At 44.0% G+C, this 19,605-nt stretch overlaps 1 protein-coding gene across 5 annotated transcripts; it reads right to left on the bottom strand.

Moving 5' to 3' along the window:
• Positions 1 to 14,593: 14,593 nt before the first annotated feature.
• On the bottom strand, positions 14,594 to 17,797 carry LOC117225657 (uncharacterized). Of its 5 annotated transcripts, none has more exons than XM_033479346.2 (10): positions 17,457 to 17,797; positions 17,219 to 17,367; positions 17,044 to 17,133; positions 16,748 to 16,883; positions 16,238 to 16,504; positions 15,996 to 16,142; positions 15,805 to 15,913; positions 15,568 to 15,726; positions 15,330 to 15,494; positions 14,594 to 15,169 (listed from the first exon to the last, which is right to left on the bottom strand). In XM_033479346.2, exons 2-10 carry the CDS (start codon positions 17,311 to 17,313, stop codon positions 15,036 to 15,038), a joined length of 1,302 nt encoding a protein of 433 aa, XP_033335237.2. In that variant the 5' UTR covers positions 17,314 to 17,367; positions 17,457 to 17,797; the 3' UTR covers positions 14,594 to 15,035. The 5 variants fall into 5 exon arrangements, with proteins under 5 accessions (XP_033335237.2, XP_033335238.2, XP_033335233.2 ...); XM_033479347.2 differs by having other exon boundaries at positions 14,594 to 15,157; XM_033479342.2 differs by having other exon boundaries at positions 15,277 to 15,494; positions 17,457 to 17,796.
• Positions 17,798 to 19,605: the final 1,808 nt, after the last annotated feature.

Here is a 19,605-nt window from a genome sequence, read left to right as displayed (position 1 = left end):
AAATCGCGCGATTGCGGCCATCCGTTTGCGACGTATGCGCGCACTTTTGATCCGGGGCCGGTTTTTGTCTCGTAAATAGCCCAGCTAGACGGACGGATCGCGCACGCAGGCCGGGCGCACATGGCCGGAGGAGACCACCAGAAAGAGGCGTCCTGGGCGGCGCGCCGCGGCATCTGGTTTCGCAGAGCGACGATAGCCTCGTTAGTCGCACGCCGCTCTTGTAATCTTATTAGGGCGGGGGTCTGCTCTAGCAGGCTCTCGTTCAGCCGACAGCGCTTCCAATATTTATTCGACCAGCCACGAGGGACAGAGAGCCCTCTTTGTCACGCCGGAACCGCGGTGTTCTGGGCCGTCTTTAAGGAGACGTCCTCGACGGTTCACTTGCTCCTCTTCTCGGGCCACTTTGCTGCTATCTCCTCGTCTAGACGTCGATGCCGACTAGGTACGTATTTCTGTCGCGGCACCGATTTAGACGCGCACCGGTGTTTCGGAAGTCGTAACGCCGCTTTCGTATCACCGTTTTTATTATTAACACCCCGGCGCACGGATTTATCGGGTCGGACCGTAAATAACTTTCGACGCAGTCAGAGCGACTCTCGTTAATATGTGGACACTTTTCGGAACGCGAGAACTTTTTTTGGACTCTTTGGAACGACGAGAAAAGATAAAAAAGCTCTCGTTCTTTGATGAACATTGACACATTTTTTATTCCACAATTATCGAAGTCGTAAAGCTGCCTCCATTGAAAATGATTGAATACACAGGGTGTTTCATAATTATGTTAATACCCGAAAACGATTCCTGAGGTGATTCGAAGTAACTTTTTCCTTTGCGGAAACGTTCTACGAGGCTCCGTTCACGAGTTATCGGCGAAAAACTCGTGGCGCCACGCCCTCGCTCGTCATCGCTCCGCCCTCGTTCTCCAATTGGCCAGCGTTTTTCGTCAATAACTCGTAAACGAAGCCGCGGATCGCATTTTCGATGAGGAAAAAATTGCTTCAAATCACCTCGGGAACCCCTCGTTTCCCGGAAATACCATAATTTTCGGACAGCCTGTACAGTCGCCCACAAAAGTGTTTGTACACCCTTCGAAACGCAATAAATTTTTCAAAACTGGACCAAATGGCTTGAAAAAAAGTAAACTAAATGACTACAGAAAAAATTCAAGTCATTCAGTTCAATTTTAGAAGGTGTACGAACACTTTTGCGGGCCACTGTACTTCTTCGTCCAAGCACACGCTGTTATAAAAATTGCGAAAAATATGAACAAATTCTATCTCGCAATTCTCGTGAAGCACTTTCTGCTAGTCCCTCCTCTTAGATCCTGTCAGCTTCCCCCTCCCCCAAAAAACCCTAAAACTATTTTACTTACAACGAAAGACGCAAACGTAACAATAAAATTCATTCGGTCCGCATTTTCGGGTAAAATTTGCCCCACTACGCGCTATCCCACGAGCGTCCGCGTTCATCGAGCAATAATTCTCGTCGCAGACGCGCCGGTGGATCGGCTGGTTCGACGTACAAAGCAACCGCGAGGTGTCCGCGTTGCTCGCAGCGAAAGCGAAGTCGATTAGAGCGGTCGACGGCGCGATGGTTTTTACGGGCGTTCTATCACTGTCCGCGGGCACAAAGTAATTTAATGGGCGAGTCGTTAGCATGCTAATAAACGGTGGCCCCCTTGTAATCCGCGGGAAGAATAAGGCGGCGCGAATGCTGAAGAGAAATACACGACGAAGAAGCGAGGACCCAGCGGAGTCGATGTTCGACGCCCGCGGCGATCCGGGCCGATTAATTTCCCCGGCCGTGCAGCGTCACGGCGCGCATCATTCCTACGCGGAATCATTAATTATCACCGCTTGAAATTTCCGCGGGCTCTCGCGCGTTCTCTTTCGAGGTTAGGTTCGCGAAGGAAGCGGCAACAACGGCGGCGGCGGCGGCGGCGGCGGACGCGTACGCGACGTGGAAGCGCGAGAGAATTCCACGGTGGATATTAGGTTCGGGTAATTACAGCCATTAGTTCGCGCATACATCAATTATCGATGACACGATGACACGAGTCTCTGCCGCTCGGAGGCATCCCTCGCGACGGGAATGTGCCGAGCCGTTCCTACGGGCACACGTCATCGGCCCAGGAACCGCTTCTCCGCGCGCGCGAACATCCCCCCCCCCCTCCGCCCCGGATCCGTCGGCCGTCTGTTTTCCCGTCTAATGATGCCACGCGTTCCCGAAAACCGAAACATCGCTGAGGAGCGAGCGACTCTCGTTGAGAGATCGTTTAGCGTGGCTCGGGTTCGGAGCTGCGCGCTAATGACGCGCGATGCGTGGCTCCTGCGAGCGTACAAAAATTGTAACTTCGAAGCTGGTTCGATTCTCGACCAATGCACGAATCGTTTGTAGAGAACGTTCTAATTAATACTGATCAATGCTGCCATAGCGTACAGTAAAGTTTTCCCAATTATTGATTGCGAGACACTTTTGGGACACTCTGTATATTGAATCTGTTGCAAATACGGTAAAGAGGTACGATTATTCGATTATAGTTATAGTATTATATTATTGTTTTTATATTGTCATTATATTATTATATCATCTTTTTTATATTATTAATACTATATTATTGTATCATCATTTTTATATTATTGTTATATTACTATATTATCATTTTTATATTATTAATATATTATTACATTATTTTTATATTATTATATTATCATTTTTATATTATTGATATATTATTACATTATTATTTTTATATTATTATTATATTATGGTTGATATATTATTATAATATCATTTTTATATTATTGTTATATTACTATATCATCATTTTTATATTATTATTATATTATTATTGTTATATTATTATAATATCATTCCTATATTATTGTTACATTATAATATTATCATTCTTATATTCTCGTTATATTATTATATTATCATTTTTATGTTATTATGTTTGTTATATCCTTATATATTATATTATCATATTCGATTATAGTTGCCGAGTGTCAACAATTATAAAAATGAGGTGTAATCGAGCAAAAAAATCATAGCAACAAAATCCTTCTGAAATTTCGTCTCGCCGTTTCCGGAAGTTTCAAACGTATTATAGAAGTGCATCGAGGGGAAAATTCGGCGGAACCGACGTCGGCAAAAGCAATTTCAACAGAGTCCCTATATTCGCGGCGGCGAAAAATCAGCCGAAACTGGGAGATCTTCTGGGGGCAACGGGATCGCGCGGTGTCCTTATCGCGGCCGAAGCTCGATTAGCCACTCGATTACCGCATACCAAGTTAAAACGGAGCAGATTACGGAGCCGTGGATGTAATTAGAGAGCAGTAAGAAGTTCGTTCCTCGGGGCAATAACGTATAACGAGTGGCACTTACCCTCGAAATAAGTGGTCCGTAAAACAGACAGAACTTTCCGCGGAAACCTAATTATATGATGTAAAATCGGAACGGTAGTGGGGGGGGGGGGAGGTGTGGTGTGCTGTATTTCATCTGCGATTATGCTCGCGATAGAGGAAACCGTGTAGCGACGCCGGAAACGTGACGGAAAAGCGATGCGAGCATTGGAAAAGAAAATCCAAAAATCAATATTTCTCTCCTTTTCTTTTTTATAATATAATCATAATATAGGATCTTTGTTTATACAATTTAAAAAAAAAGAAACAAGAAAGTATCCAAAATGAGGTTTCATCTTGCCAGTCTCTCCCTCGCGCGCGCGCTTTCTCTCTCGCTCTCTCTCTTACTCTGTCGCTCTCTCTCTCTCTTGCTCTCTCACACTCTCGCGCGCGCTCTCTCTTGCTCTCTCACTCTCTCTCGCGCGCTCTCTCTTGCTTTCTCACTCTCTCGCTTTCTCTCTCTCACTCTCTCGCTCCCTCTCTCTCGCGCGCTCCTCTTGCTCTCTCGCGCTCTCTATCTTGCTTTCTCACTCTCTCGCTCCTTCTCTCGCTCTCTCACTCTCTCTCTTTCGTCTCTCTCTCTCTCTCTCTCTCTCTCTCTCTCTCTCTCTCTCTCGGAATAAATTCCAAGACACAGGAAACGCTTCCGCGGATCACATCGCGCCCCGCGTTGATCCGATTCTTCGTACCAAATAAAAAATAACTCCTCAGTCATCGACAGCTCTAACTCGGCGAATTGAATCCGATCGGTTTCGGTATCCGATCGCGAAGATCGACGCCAGTGCACAAGCGGCGCCCGTCGCCGAGTAAAAGCCGGGTCGAGAGATTATACGTTAACGAGAGACGTTTAATTTCGCGCAGGCGATCGACGCGGACAACGTGATAAACGTCGGCTGGAACGGCCGCGGCAATAGGACGCCGGGAATTAGTCGTGTCGCGGCGCGGTTTATTTCGATTCGATTGGCCGGCGCGCCGTCGAATGTCAGGAAATCGAACCGGTTTGCGCGAGGCTCTAAGTGAGCAATCCAGCCGGCGCATAAACACTGGAAAAAGCCAGCCGGCAATTATGTGCGCTCTCGCGCGGCTCGCTATTCCTATTTTCTTCCGCTCTCGGGACATGGGAAAATTGTTGTACATCCGTCGAACCGGTCCGAACGCGACCGTGGAACCGGGCGACGACGGTCGCGAGCCGTGGAACTTCTGACGTGGCAACGTCGCATTGTGACAAAAATCGTCGAACACGCTATTCGGTAAGCTCCTTAAAATAGAAGACACGTTTTAGCCCTTTTAGTGCCATGCGAAAAAGAGGTGCCTATGCGAGAATAACCGGCCGAATTTCATGGTTTTACTAGGGTTAGGGAAAATGCTCATAAAAACCAAGCAAGAAACAATATTTACATGATTCAAAAAGCAGTAAATTAAGGACGAAATAGAGAACAAAACAATGACACTAGATTTTCTATATTCATTGAAAATTATATAAATAACAAAGGTATAAAAGATCATAAAGAGAGTAAAAGTCCAGTTCTCTCTTACAAAACGTATTTGCACATACAAAAAGTCATCTTTTCATCATAATTTTATATAGATCATTTATTACAAAGTATATACTTTGCATTTCTGATATATTTTGTAACAAGATAAATAATATTACATAACAAACATAAAAAATAACTCGAAGGTACATGGTAAGCGCCGGACGGATTATCTCTTCCGAAATATGTAATTGTTACAGGTAATATAACATTGCTGAAACAAAATTATGTTGTCATAAATATATTTGTGATATAATTTTGCATAATACTTCATTATAATAACATAAATATTTACATTTATATTTATATATTGTAAATGTGTAAAATTTTGTCATTATAAAGCGCTGTAAGGCACGGGCCGATATATCGGCTCTGGCACTTCTCGCCAGTGCAGCAAGAGCCGATATGTCGGCCTCCGGCACTAAAAGGGTTAAGAAATATTTATTTCGTGAATTCGGCGAACTGCGAAAATTTCAGCGAAAAAACAGATTTTTTAAAAATCTGTTTCCAGTCGGAGGGACAATTTATTTAACCTTGATTTTTACTGGTTTCGACCATGATTTTGTGGTTTCTGTACCAATGTGGCGTTCGGGACGATAATCGTAATTAATAAACTAATTAATTTTTAATTGACGCTCAGATTTTACAATAAATTCTCCTTAATTGACGCTCAGCTTGCAAACAAAATTGGACAATTTTGGAATAAATTTGGATAATATATATAGAGAATAATTTTTTAAATAATTTCTGCCCAATTTGTGTCGCATCTAAAGAGCCGTCGAAAGCGTAACAATAATAATAAATAATAATAATAATAATGTTCAATTTCACGTGCATAAAACGCTGCGCCAGGTCATATAAAATGAAAAAACCACTTCGAATTTAACCTTAATTCTTCTTCGAGCGCAAAGTGTCAAAAGCGAAAGCAGATGTCGCCGGTTATGTCAAGGTCATATAATAAATAAAAATAACAAGTAAAAATCGTGTTTATCTCCGCCGGTGGTTCCAGTGGTCCATCGGCCGCCGGACCATGTGACCGAAGCCTCGACGCCTTTTAAACGGGGCCCGCGTGTTCCGTGTCCCGAACAGGCGTGAATAATTAGGCGAGAGGCCATCGAGCCTCGTAAAGGCGCGACTCCCTTCGACGCGAAACCGCTCTCCTAGCTGAATAAACCGGTGCACCGAGGCAGCGGAGAGAACGAGAGGAGCAAGGCATCCAGTCGAGCGCGCCACGCCGATAAGATACAAGGAAACGGCGCGGCCGTGGTCCCTTGGGACCAGTCGAGCTCTTAATTACTATCCTCTCGTGCCGGAATGCCGCGTTATCGTGCGGTCACCTTTCGCTCGGCGACGTTCCGTCCGGACATTGAATTACACTTTCCTTTCCGGCGGACCATTCGGCCGCTGCATCGCCGTCCGGCAAGCGCGTTAATTACGCCCTCGGACGTCTCGTGCGTCCCCAGAAAGAAAGGCGGAGCCAGCCGGTCGAGGCAGTGGCGGTAGTGGTGGGGGGCGCGCCGTTGTTTCGGCGGGCTCGCGGCGCGGCGCGGCGCGGCGCGCGCTACGCGAATTATAGAGGTCGCGTCTCGCCGGACCGTTCGTATCTCCGGGGAGGCTCGGGGGGCTACGTCGAAACTTCGCCGACTGATACACACATGCATTCCCCTTTCATCTTCGATATTCCGGGAAAAGTTGACCCGTTGCGGGATCTCTTTCCGTCGCTCCGAAGGGGGAACGATTCAATGGAAACGTTCCGATTCGAGAACTCTTAAACCGGACCGCCGATTCCTCGCCTCTCTCCCCTCCCCTCCGCGCCTTCTCGCCGCGCAGGAACCCTGGGAAAAATTCATCAAACTTCTCGCTGAGTTTTCTTTTTTTTTCTTTCTCGCTCGCTCGCTCGCTAGCTCGCTCGCTCGTTTTGCCGCGAACTTCTCGGCCCTTCGACCTCGGCAGCTGCTTTGCAACCGGAAACCATAAACTTCAGCCGTGGCGGAACCGTTTTGTACGCGGCGAGACGCGTCGACAACGGTGCGCGACGTACATTCGGATTCTTCGTTGCGACGGAAAGCATTTTTTTTCGCCGTCGTTATAAGGAGCAGGCTTGAGAAGGCGACGAAACGTCGGTCCGACGCCGACGGTCTATTCTCGTTCCGGCCGTTTCGAGTTTGCGCGACAAATTGATTGCTCGGCTATGCGCCGCGTGTAACGTCGGGTCCGCTTTGATCGCGGGACCTTGTCAATGGCCGGGTCTAATAGACCGCTAAGCCCGCTATCTTGATGTAATAGCGCGCGCGCGCGCGCCCGCGTCCCTTCTCCGGTGTCCGTGCACGCTCGGGACGTATTCAAAGTCGCATTCCCGTTGTTTCAGCTCCAGTTAATGCGCAAAGTTCCCGTGAAAATCCGCGCGGACGCTCGACCCACGCTTTTACCTAGAATAACTGCAAGGTCGCCGGAAAATACCTCGCCGACTATAACGAGTATAGAACTGGAAGACGTACTACTATGACACTCTGAAGAATTTAAAATGATCTAGGACAAGTCTGCCGTAACGCTGTGATTTTGCAGAATTTTATTGAATTTATCAAATTACAGAAATGTCCGAGTAATTGGAAGAATTTGTTTTTCATTGTAATTCGTATGTTGTGACCTTGAATGACCTTCACTTATATGTCGCTGTATTCGTCTCGAAAGGCTCTATTAGAAGGTGAATAAAAAATTGGGTCGTCCTGTTTAAAAAACAAGTTTTACCTTCGTATGATCTCTACGCTTCCGTCTATAGAAAAATCATTCACATCGTATAATGCGCTTCTCGAAATCGAACAACTTTTGTCCGACACTTTTCTCCCTGTTGTCAAGGACAAGCAAGTTTTGTGCAGGTGTACCGTTTCAAATGCACCACCCTGTATATTACTTATGAAGAAAGCTTTTAGTTCCTTCTGTTCTGCTCTTAGTTTATTCTGTATCTAGTACACGTTGACATTAAGTGAATATTAGTAATATTAGTAATACCATATCATATATAGGGTAATATCATGTACAGGGTGTGCAGAAAATTCGAAATGCAAAAATAAGTCGAGAAAGAGGAATAACATCTTTTTATTTAAGGCTACGTTTCTGAGAGAAATTAGATCGAGAAAATAATACTAATGTACAATAGGAATGAACCGGCGCGTCTGATCATAACATACTAATTCTACTTGCCATAGTTTAACTCAGTTTTCTCGAAAACGGGGCCTCAGATAAAAAAATGCTGTTCCTCTTTCTCGACCTATTTTTGCACGTAGAATCAGCCCCGTTGCCGGGGGCAAAATCGTGAATCACGATCTTCCGAACACCCTGTATATCGTGGCCCGTTCCGTCCGTCGGTTCGCGGTGCATATTGCTGATAAATGCGCGGCCGTCGGGAGCGCGCGTGGCCAGGGGGAAGGGGCGGGGGTCCGGCGTCGGTAATAGACAGTTTACATTCAGCAATTCTGGCGAACAGCGAAACGTTTACTAGCAGTAACCGATCGTTACACCTATCATCCGTTTCCCGGTATCCAGAGCTGCCGTGAGTTACTGGGCCCACACGGCCGGCCAGCGGCGAGCCACGAAAATTTACAGACTGACGAACGGAGCCGCGCAAGGACCCGGTATTAGTATGATCGCGTGTCGCCGGCCGATTGTTGTTCGCGCGAGCTCGCGCGTTACACCACGCGGGGCTCGGTCCCATGAATAATCCACGGGGACGACGTGGGCATACGTCATCCGCGGCGGGTCTCCGCGCCGAAAATATCGCCGCGACGAAACTCGGTCATTCGAGGCGGTCGGTGCCATGCTGGTTGGGCCATCTCGCGGGCTCCCCCCTCCACGAGCTCTTCCACTCGAGCGGACTGACGAGGGGACGACCTTTTTTTAATGCTAGAATTAACGACGACTGACCAAAATATATATCTAGTTCTACTAAAATATATATCTAGTTCTATCAAACGCATCGAAATTGATTGTTTTTTAAATTAATTAGTCATCCAAGATAAGGCATTTCTTTACAGTTTGGACATTTTATTTTATGCGAGTATTTTATGAGCGAATATTGAATATAATAAATAGCATGTGTGAACATGATAAAATAAGCTTCTTTTTTTATTTTTACGTGGAGGAAATCTGCTCGCCAAACAAGGTTATGTCAATAAGATTGACATAACAATTTTGTATTTTATTGCATTTTTAAGGTTTTATACATTTTATTCTATTACGTATTTTATGATAAACTGGATTAAAACTGATAAACTTTGTTATGAACTGAATGAAAATGGTAATAAAATAACAATAAGTTTGAAAATAATCACGCAGGAAAATCGAAGACATTTTTTACCAAATACAATTATTTTTGCAGAGCATGTTTTTTCAGCATAGCACTCGTTCATGACACGTGCCACAAATATTCTTCGCTTTATTATTGATACAATATGCTATTTGACATAGTTTATGGTGTCATCGAAATACCCATCCAGTTTTTTGACGATGTACGTGAGAATATTTCTTCTGCTTCATCCGCAATTTCTTCGACCAACTTGAATAAAGAATCTTTTCTTGAAGTATTTTTTCTTGTTTTTTTTTTAAATATAATATTCAGGTATTTATTCCAGCAAAATATTATATTATATTATCTAAGATATTATAAAATATAATATATAATATAATCACCATCTTTGGGGTCCAGCTTTCACAGCATAATTTTACTGTTTATAACAATAAAATTCTAATTGTTGTAAAACACTGTTTTCCATATTGTTACATATACTGCATAAAATTTTGCATCAGAACTGTTTTACAAAATTATCTGCACATGTTAGAATGCCACACATGTCACCCCCCCCCCCTCCTCCCCGACTAGTAAGGGGGAATAATGTTTATAAGAAATGCCATACGAGTCACTTTAACCCTCCCCCACACCCTGGTAAATTTAGCGTTAACGGGGTATACTCAGTTCGTCTCTTGCTGTCACGGCAAACCTAAGGGCGTTAGGGTAACATCGGGACTCTATGGGGCGCAGCGATCACCGAACGAGCCGAGATATCGGCTCGAAACTTCGTCGCTCGGCGCTCGCTTAATTATGTCCCGGGCCGGGCATGCATTATGTATTTCGCTTTATCGAAGAGTTCCACTGGCCCACGGAACTTTTGTCTACCGCCGGTAGAAACTCTCCGGCCGCGGAGTTTCACGATTGTAATGTACCGCTCCGAATGAATTATCGATAAGTTTTCCCGAAAATCTTCGGGGCCGTTGTCTCTGGGCGACGCGATCTCTCTCGTCGAACTTTTTCCCCCACTCCCCTGCCACCCGGCGAGAGAGGACGAATAAAGGAGAGAAAGTTCCCGGAGACAAATCGACGGGGGCCGGCGGCGCGATACCGTCGCCGGGAATTGATCGATTCCGTCGAACCGCCGGCCGTGTTATTTCTGCGTCGCCTATGGCTCGTCGTTCGAGGACGGATCGATGATCGCATTCGAGCGCACCGAAGGGGAATACCTTTTAAAGAAACTCGCCGGATACGGTCGATGCTGGAAGAGAACCGCGACACGCACCCCACACGGTTCCCTGAACTTCTTCGGGGGAGGAGAGTGGGGTGGAGGGTCCTTTTCTTTCGCGGCGTACCGCTGACTGACGGCTATCGTCGAGCAGCATCCCCACCGGCAGATGCGGGAAGAGGTGGGGGAGGGGTCAGGTGAACGGTGGGGTGATGCACGTGCACGAGATCCGATCCCCCGGCTCGGTTCGGACCCAGCGAGGCGCGAGCCAGCCACTTTGAAATGAGATAGGTTCGTTATTTTGATAGCTTCCCCGGATCCTCCGGCCATCAACGATCCTGCATCACGGCTTAGGCGCCGTGGAAACGGATTAACCACGCTGCGCTGAAGTTCCACGAAGTCGTCAAAAGTTCGCAGACTCCTTACGGCCGGGCCGCTCGTAACGCGATCTATACCCGTCCCGGAAACAATGGGGGAAAAATTGCTCGCCTAACTGGAGTAGTCCGACTGGTAATTCGTGGAGCCTGACCCCCTCTTACTGTTTTCCAGGGGCTTCGCCGTTCACGGGCCTTTATCTCGTTAACGTCGTTATTCTGTGTGCGAGTAAATTTTCTGACTTGTTACTTACCTGCTTGTTTACTTGTTTATGCACTTTGCTACTCTGTTGCATCCTTTCTTGGTAATTCACTTGCCTGATTATTTGACTCTTTGGCAGATAACTCACTTGATTCTTTAGTTGTTTGTACTCACTGGTTTTCTTACTTGCCTATTCACTTGAGGTCTTACTAATTTTCCTACTAACTTATTTTTTTACTCGACAACTGACTTGCGCATTCACTTGTCTTTTAACTTAGTTTTCTACTCACTTATTTTCTTACTTGCCAATTGATTTGCTTACTTACTTGTCTTACTTGCCTGCACACTTGTCTACTTTCTTGCCCTCTCACTCGCCAACGAACTTGCTTTCACCTGCCTGCCTTATTACTTATTTTGCTACTCACTTGTCTCCTTATTTGCACACTCGATTGTCTTTTTATTTACCTATTCACTTGCCGTCTTACTTACTTCCCTAATCACTTATTTTCTTACTTGCCAACTGACCTGCTCAGTTACTTGACAACTCACTTGTCCTCTTACTCGCCAACTCACATACCTACTCACTTATTTTCGTATTTTCTTACTCGCCAACTCACTTTTTTATTCACTTGTCTTTTTATTTGCCTATTCAATTGCCTACTCACTTGTCTTCTTATTTTCTAATTCACTTGCCTACTCGTTTTCCTACTTACTTGTCCCCTAATTTGCCTATTCACTTGTCTTCTTTTCTACCTGTCTCCTCACTTATTTTCTTACTTGGCAACTGACCTGCCTGCTCACTTGTCTTACTTTCCTACATACTTGCCAACTTGTCTTCTTATTTTTCTACTCACGTGTTTTTTAACTCACCTATTCACTTGTCTTCTTACCTACCTGCCTCCTTACTTATTTCCTAATCACGTATTTTCTTACTTGCCTACATCATTGCCCTCTTTCTCGCCAACTCACTGGCCTATTCACTTGTCTTCTTATTTGCCTATTCAATTGCTTATTCACTTGACTTCTTAATTGCCCACTCACTTGTCTTCTTATTTCCCAACTCACTTGCCTACTCTTTTCCCTACTCACTTGTCTTCTTACTTGCCTATTCACTCGTCTTCTTACTTACCTGCCTCCTTATGTATTTCCTACTCACTTATTTTCTTACTTGCCAACTGACTTGCCTACTCACTTGTCTTCTTACTTGCCAACTCATTTGTCTACTCTCTTGCTTACCCTTGCCTTCTTACTTTCCTACTCGCTTACTTTCTTAATTGGCAACTGATCTGCCTACTCACTTGTCTTACTTGCCTACACACTTGCTAACTCACTTGTCTTACTTGCCTACACACTTGCTAACTCACTTGTCTTACTTGCCTACACACTTGCTAACTCACTTATCTTACTTGCCTACACACTTGCTAACTCACTTGTCCTTTTACTCGCCAACTCACTTATCTTACTTGCCAACTCACTTGTCTCCGTATTTTTCTACTCACTTGTCTTTTTACCTACCCGCCTTCTTACTTATTTTCGTACTTGTCAACTGATTTTACTTGTCTTCTTACGTGCTAACTCACTTGTCTACTCTATTGCCTACTCACTTTGCTTCTTATTTGCAAACTCGCTTGCCTATTCACTTTCCTACTCACTTATTTTCTTACTTGCCAACTCACTTGTCTACTCTCTTGCCTCCTTATTTACTTTCCTACTCACTTATTTTTTTACTTACCTACACTCTTATCTGTCTACTCACCTGTCTTCTTACTTGCCTATTTACTTGTCTTCTTACCTACCTGCTTTCTTTCCTGCTCTCTTATCTTCTTACTTGTCAACTGACTTGCCTACTCATTTGTCTTTTTTCTCGCCAAGTCACTTGACTTCTTACTTGCCAACTTATATGCTTACTAAAATCGTCTTAACCATCACAGTATTTTCTCATTCGAACCGTAAAACGTCTACACCCTGTGTTACACTATTGTAACTTGACCCAAGAAAACATGTTTCCGGCCCCATTTGCAAAAATAAGCTTATATTCAATTAGTTCAAGTTTAGATAGCAAAAGTTACGGATCAACAGGGAATCTTTATTACATAATAAAGGTTTCAGTTATAGTAAATGCAAGAATTCCGTTCTCGTTCCAGAAAATACCAAGATTAAATAAACCTCGAACGTGCCGAGCCGTAACGATTCCATATGTTCGTCGGCAATCGGAGAATTCGAGTTTCAAGCGTACGAAAAAATTGGCCGAGGTGTTCGCCATTTGCGCCACCGCACGAGTATATACATACGAGCCGTAGTAGGATGTTTCTGGGGCAAGTATAATACACGGCGTAGAAACGGCGGTTTGCGGAAGCAGAACTAAGGGTTGAGCATGTTGGTATTTACGTACACCGCCGCCACCGCCTCTCTTAGGCATCATCTCGAGCATGTAATGCATCTATGGTCCTATGAACCCAACCCCCTACCCTAAATACGTATCCTCCTCTCTTTTCGCTCCACACACATACACACGCGCCTGCCGTTTATGGGCCCGTGAACAATTTGAAAAAGTTCTCGTACCGTTGTTCCGTCCGATCGAACCATTTTAAATGTTTTGGTTGCCCAACTTTTCCGACTGGTTTTAGTTCTCCGGTCTTTTTTCTTTTTTTTTTACCCGGCCAATAGCCACGTGTAGCGAACCGTTGCACCTCCATGCCGCATCGACAGATCCTCCTTTATCTCGGACAGCGTGCGTACGCGGCCGCACGGAAGCGGCGCAATTAAAACTGGAATTTTCCTTTCTCGAGTGTAAATCTATTTTCCAATCTTTTCACGTCGTCGGTTCACGTGCGATCCTTTCCGAATTTGATCGTTCACTGTAACTGGCTGCTTTTTCGATCACATTCGCTAATATTTTAATTAAATTCTAGCTGGTCGAAGAATATTGCAGGCTTCGTACCCTCGGAGAAGACCAGAGTGGGCCCAGTCCGAAATTGTTTGCATAGACATTGCGCACATTTATGTATGTTCTCGTCTCATTCCAAGTCTAACTTTTTCTATTTTTTCCTGTGAACCCTTTCGGCGAATTATTTCCATAATAAATATATATTCATAATACATGTCTCAAAAATGTCTCACAATCCGGAAATGGGAGGTTCTTGGGGTTATTTGAAGCAACTTTTTCCTTAGCGAAAATGCAGTCCGCTGCTTCGTTTACGAGTTATTAACGAAAAACGGTGACCAATGAGACGCGAGATCAGTTGGCGCGAGACGGCCGAGCCAATGAGCGGAACCAAGCTCCGTGTGCTCGTAGGCCGCGCCGCCGCACGCCAGCCGAGCTCGCCTCTCATTGGCCACCATTTTTCGCTAATAACTCGTAAACGAGGCCGCGGATCGCATTTTTGCAAAGAAAAAAGTTGCTTCAAATCACCTCAGGAATCATTTTGTCCCAGATTGCGAAACATTTTCGGGACACTCTGTATATATAATATATATTCAACACGGCGAGGACGACAGTATAGAGCCAAATATTATTGGTCATTTGGAAATTCGCATAGAGCTGGTACTCGAATAAATTAAGACACGATTTCATGGTAAAAATATAGTTTTAAATTAATAGTTACAAAGATAGAGAGAGAGACAAAGAGAACTGTCATCACACAGATGAGAAATTGTTTCAATACTTAGCTCCTTAGCGTCACGAGAGCGATCATTGTAACAAATAATAATACTATCTCTTTCGCTGTAAAAACCACGCGATAAAACAAGAAAGAAATCAATACTTAAACGATCACTTCAAACAGGCGTCGCGAATCCAATTAAATATATTTGTACAGGCTGGATCAATGCGAATTCGAAATATTAAATACCGGCACATAAATAAAGCATTCCTTTATGCAACCACTTTTAGTTATGCGTCCCCACTTCCATCGTGCTTTTTAAGTTCGCTCGATAATTTCCTCCTCCTCCTGGAGTCACGATTTTCGGCGTCGCATTTATCGATTCCTCGTTCAACTTCGTCTTCGGATTCATCGAACTTTATCAATTGCTCTACGGCGGGCTCGTTCGTTGTAACTGGCGTACACGTTATAGCCGGCGTGTCCGCTGCCACTGGCACGTCCATTATATTCGGCGCGTTCGCGCCATGTACCTGCGAAGAAGTCTGTATCTTATGGATTATCTTGCTGTCTGAAGCGAATAAAAATCTAGATAACGCTACTGGATAGAACTACGAAGCAACAACGATTGTACTTAGGCGGGATGCATTACCTGAAGATATATTTTCACGGGTTCTCGTTTGCTATCGTATTCTAATGGATTACCTTGTCCTTGCTTTTTGTGAAAGCTAATGGCGAATTTGAACAGCGGCCCCATGCCGAAATCAACAAATCCGCCCGACAAGAAGATCGGTAACATTATTATAACGATACCGACGCAAAGGAAAAGCAAACATTTAACGAGCCAGCCGTACAGCCATGGCAAATCGTCTGAGAAGAAGAATGTGACATGAAGAATTCGAAGTCTGTTGAATCGTTGATCCTGTAATCCAAATATGTTCACCTGTTGCATTAGTTATAAAACCAGACACAGCAGTCCCCATGTGAATGATCGGTTGAAGCGTGACCGTGGAAAATAAATGCGACAGTGCATGAGCCGGTGTGACTTTCAGTTTTGGATTAGACATCATTGCTTGGTGATATTTCTCGCAGTCGTCGTTGGCTGTAAAATTAATCCAGAGGAATGTCGCGACATGATTACTCATGTTCTACGTTCTACACCATTTATGAATGCACTCACCGCTTAAGAAGGACACGAACTTATCCCATATAGTCATTTTGTCTGGCTGACATGATATCGGGATATTCGAAAATTTCATTTGTTCCGCCATAGCTTTAATTTCCGCCTCCTTTTGGAACATTTAATCGAAGATTTAATTACGATGGAAGTTCTTGTGATCTTGATTTTTATGTTTTACGAATCCGACTCACTTGTATAAGATTCCACCAAGTCATTAGGAAACTCACTACGAATATGATTTGTATAAGAATGAACATTGAAATACCATGGCCGTATCTGATCATTCTCAACGTAAGACCGATCAGCAACAGTACAGATAGAAATGGAAGTACGTCAGGCTGCAGTATCGAAGGTTATAGGATATATTATAGACATCTGTGTATCCAAATCTGAACGGAAATGCGAGACAACGATTGAACGTGGACTTCCTTACATGTTTCCATACAGACCAAAATGCCATTCCGATATGTTCCAATACAGTTTGAAAAGCCATTCCGAATCTTTCGAACTGCTCGCCGAGGAAGTCTGCGACGCTGTCTAAGCGATATAGGTTATCGCTCGGTTTTATTATCGTCATGCTTAATATTTCATCGACCTCTCTTAAGGAAGCTGGTTGTGTATGAAAGTTTTTCAAGATTTCCATTTGTGTGGGAGTCATTATGATCTCTAACGTACCTACCAATAATACATCGCTCTCCTGCTATTACCAGAAATCAACGTATCAAATCCTAGCACACGCGTAGAGACTTATTTTTATACAGTATTAAACCTTCGAGCGGTGAGCACAGTTTTAATGTCACTGATGCGACATCAAACCAATTCCGTATCAATGTGTAGTTAGAAATTATCGCTACTAAACTGCATGTCGTCGTTACTGATACAGAATCAATTTGATTTGTGTCACCGCTCTGGGCTTAATTCGGACACTGAATTATTTTAGTACCTTTATATTCATGTTTAATAACATCATATTGATGAGGCGCTTATAAAAGATGGCTGCCTGATTCTCGGAATTATCTACAGGTTTTACACAATTACAGTCTTTTTTATCTTCATCGTGTTCCCTTGTATAATCTTTGCTAAATATGTCAATAATCATGGTATTCGTTACAAATTATTATCTTATCAGATAAAATAGTCACTAATGCAATAAATAAGCACATGTAATATATTGTACGAAACGACGAAATAAAATTAATTGAAAGCTGCCAGATATAAGAAAATATATTTTGCACTTACCTTCTGCCACTTATCCCCATCTCGTCGTTCATACTTTTGCTGTGCTTGTTGTAGGAAAACGAATGTGGATCAATCATGTCATCGAGATCCCTGCAAAATATTGACAACACCGTCAACGATTAATAATTTATCGCGAATTACAGTGAAAGAGAGGGAAAGCAACAATTATACTTACCTATTTTTAAAATAATTTTCATCCTCGCAACAGACACTGAATATAAAAACGAAGACGCAGCAGAATATACCGGTAAACCGGCTTAAATTCGTCATGACGGAACGGTAGGCTTCGCAGACAATATCCGCACAGAATTGATTTGCATAAATCTGTAAAAATATCGATGTCATCACCGTGTATAGCTGATGTTCAGTAAACGAATAATTAGCCACAGTTACAATAAATTATATCTACTTACCTCTTCACGTAGCACACCTGTGTGCCAAGAGCAGTTACTTTTTGCTTTCTTCGAACCACCACAACACGTTATCGTTGTATTTCAACGTGCCGGGTAATTGAAACGAACATAACCCCTAAATATGGCTGCGTAACAGACACCTGTGCTGATACCAGCACCGCGATAATGTTTACGTATTGTTCGAGAACTGATATTCAATCTAACAGTTATTCTCGAAAGATAAGAAACTTATAACGTGCATTAGAAGCACATAAGCTGCGATATGGTCACTTGTTAAAATATACACTATACACTCGGTTCTCCCTGTGATTCCCGCTGCGATTCCCGCCAATCGTACTCCAGAATTTGACACCGATGGCAGCACCAACTGGACTCGTTTGGCGATGTCGCCACTTTACGGTTGGGAAGATAGAATAGCGAGGTTGCCACACTCTGCGTTTTACGTGCGTCGGTGAGGACCGATTCCTACGTGTTTCCACGTTTCGACACCGATGGCAGCACCAACTGGATTCATTCTTAGGAGCTCGGGTAACTTATTCAGAATCGAGTATATTATGCTTCCATAATTCGACACTGATGGCAGCACCAACTGGATTCATTCTTAGGAGCTCGGGTAAGTTATTCAGAGTCGAGTATATTATGCTTCCATAATTCGACACCGATGGCAGCACCAACTGAACACATCTTTAAGAACTCAGGTAAGTTATTCAGAATCGAGTATATTATGCTTCCATAATTCGACACCGATGGCAGCACCAACTGGACACATCTTTAAGAACTCAGGTAAGTTATTCAGAATCGAGTATATTATGCTTCCATAATTCGACACCGATGGCAGCACCAACTGGACACATCTTTAAGAACTCAGGTAAGTTATTCAGAATCGAGTATATTATGCTTCCATAATTCGACACCGATGGCAGCACCAGTCCGACTGAAATCATTGCTAAAAATTGGCCAACTTTGACTGACGATAACTCCGTGAAAAATCATCGTAGGGCGATGATATTTACTTGAAATTGAAGCTTGAAACCTCTACTTTGAAACAATGTTTTTAGATTTTTATTTTGACGCATGCTCATCGCGGTAAACCATTCAAATATAACCATAGAAAAACCACCCCTAGCCGCGAGGCCATGCTTATCCTATCGAAAATGACTAAGTTCGACGAGACGCACGAACGTTGCAAAATATTTCTCAAAGATACCGTTTACGGTCGAACGAACTTCCATCCTTCCTCTTCAATTTGAAAGCAAAGAAACGTGGCTGCGATTTTCCTTCGCGGAGTTACAGCACTTCAAAGTCAACCTTGCATTCTTGTCAGCGATTATCGGACGTTACTTTGAAGTGCTGTAACGTCGCGAAAAAAATCGCAGCCGCGTTTCTTTTCCCTCAAATTAAAGAGGAAGGATGAAAGTTCGTTCGGCCGTAAACGGCATCTCCGAGAAAAACTTTACAACGTCTGTGCATCTCGTCGAACTTGCCCATTCTCGAACATGGCCTCGTGGATAAGGGTGGTTTTGCTATGGTTATATTTGAATGGTTACCGCGATGAGCATGTGTTAAAATAAAAATCTAAAAACATCGTTTCAAAGCAGAGGTTTCAAGCTGTCATGTCATCGCCCTACGATGATTTCTCACGGAGTTATCGTCAGTCAAGGTTGGCCAATTTTCAGTCATAATTTCAGCTGGACACCAAACTTCGCAATTTTCGATTATCTTCAATAACGATCATTTTCAATTTCTCTTAAATCAGTCAATGCGTTCGCATTATTTCGCAACACGTGACTGAAACGACGAGCGGACGACGACGGAACGCGAGACGACGGGAAGAGGGACGATCGAAGGGGGATGAAGACGTCCGGCGATCGAGATAGGAAGCGGCTGTGTAACGCGTCATCTCTGATCTCGATCAATTTAACGCCGGTGTTAACTTTTCCCGTGCGTGCCGGATTGCGTAACTCCGAACAGTCTGCGAAAGTCAGCAGCGGCCGAATTTACGAGGGGCAAATTGCTCGCCGACCTGGACACGCGCGCATCGGACATTTTAATCTAGAAAGAGTTCCTGCGGCAGACGCTCGAATCTGGCCGGATGATCGATCGAGATGCGTGCTGACTTCCGATATGGTGTCACCGACTCCCATCGGAC

This window comes from Megalopta genalis, chromosome 14 (genome assembly GCF_051020955.1).
Source record: "Megalopta genalis isolate 19385.01 chromosome 14, iyMegGena1_principal, whole genome shotgun sequence".
NCBI classification, from domain to species: Eukaryota; Metazoa; Arthropoda; class Insecta; order Hymenoptera; family Halictidae; genus Megalopta; species Megalopta genalis.
The sequence above is the reverse complement of the archived record's forward strand: the minus strand, read 5'-3'. Positions and strand labels throughout refer to the sequence as shown.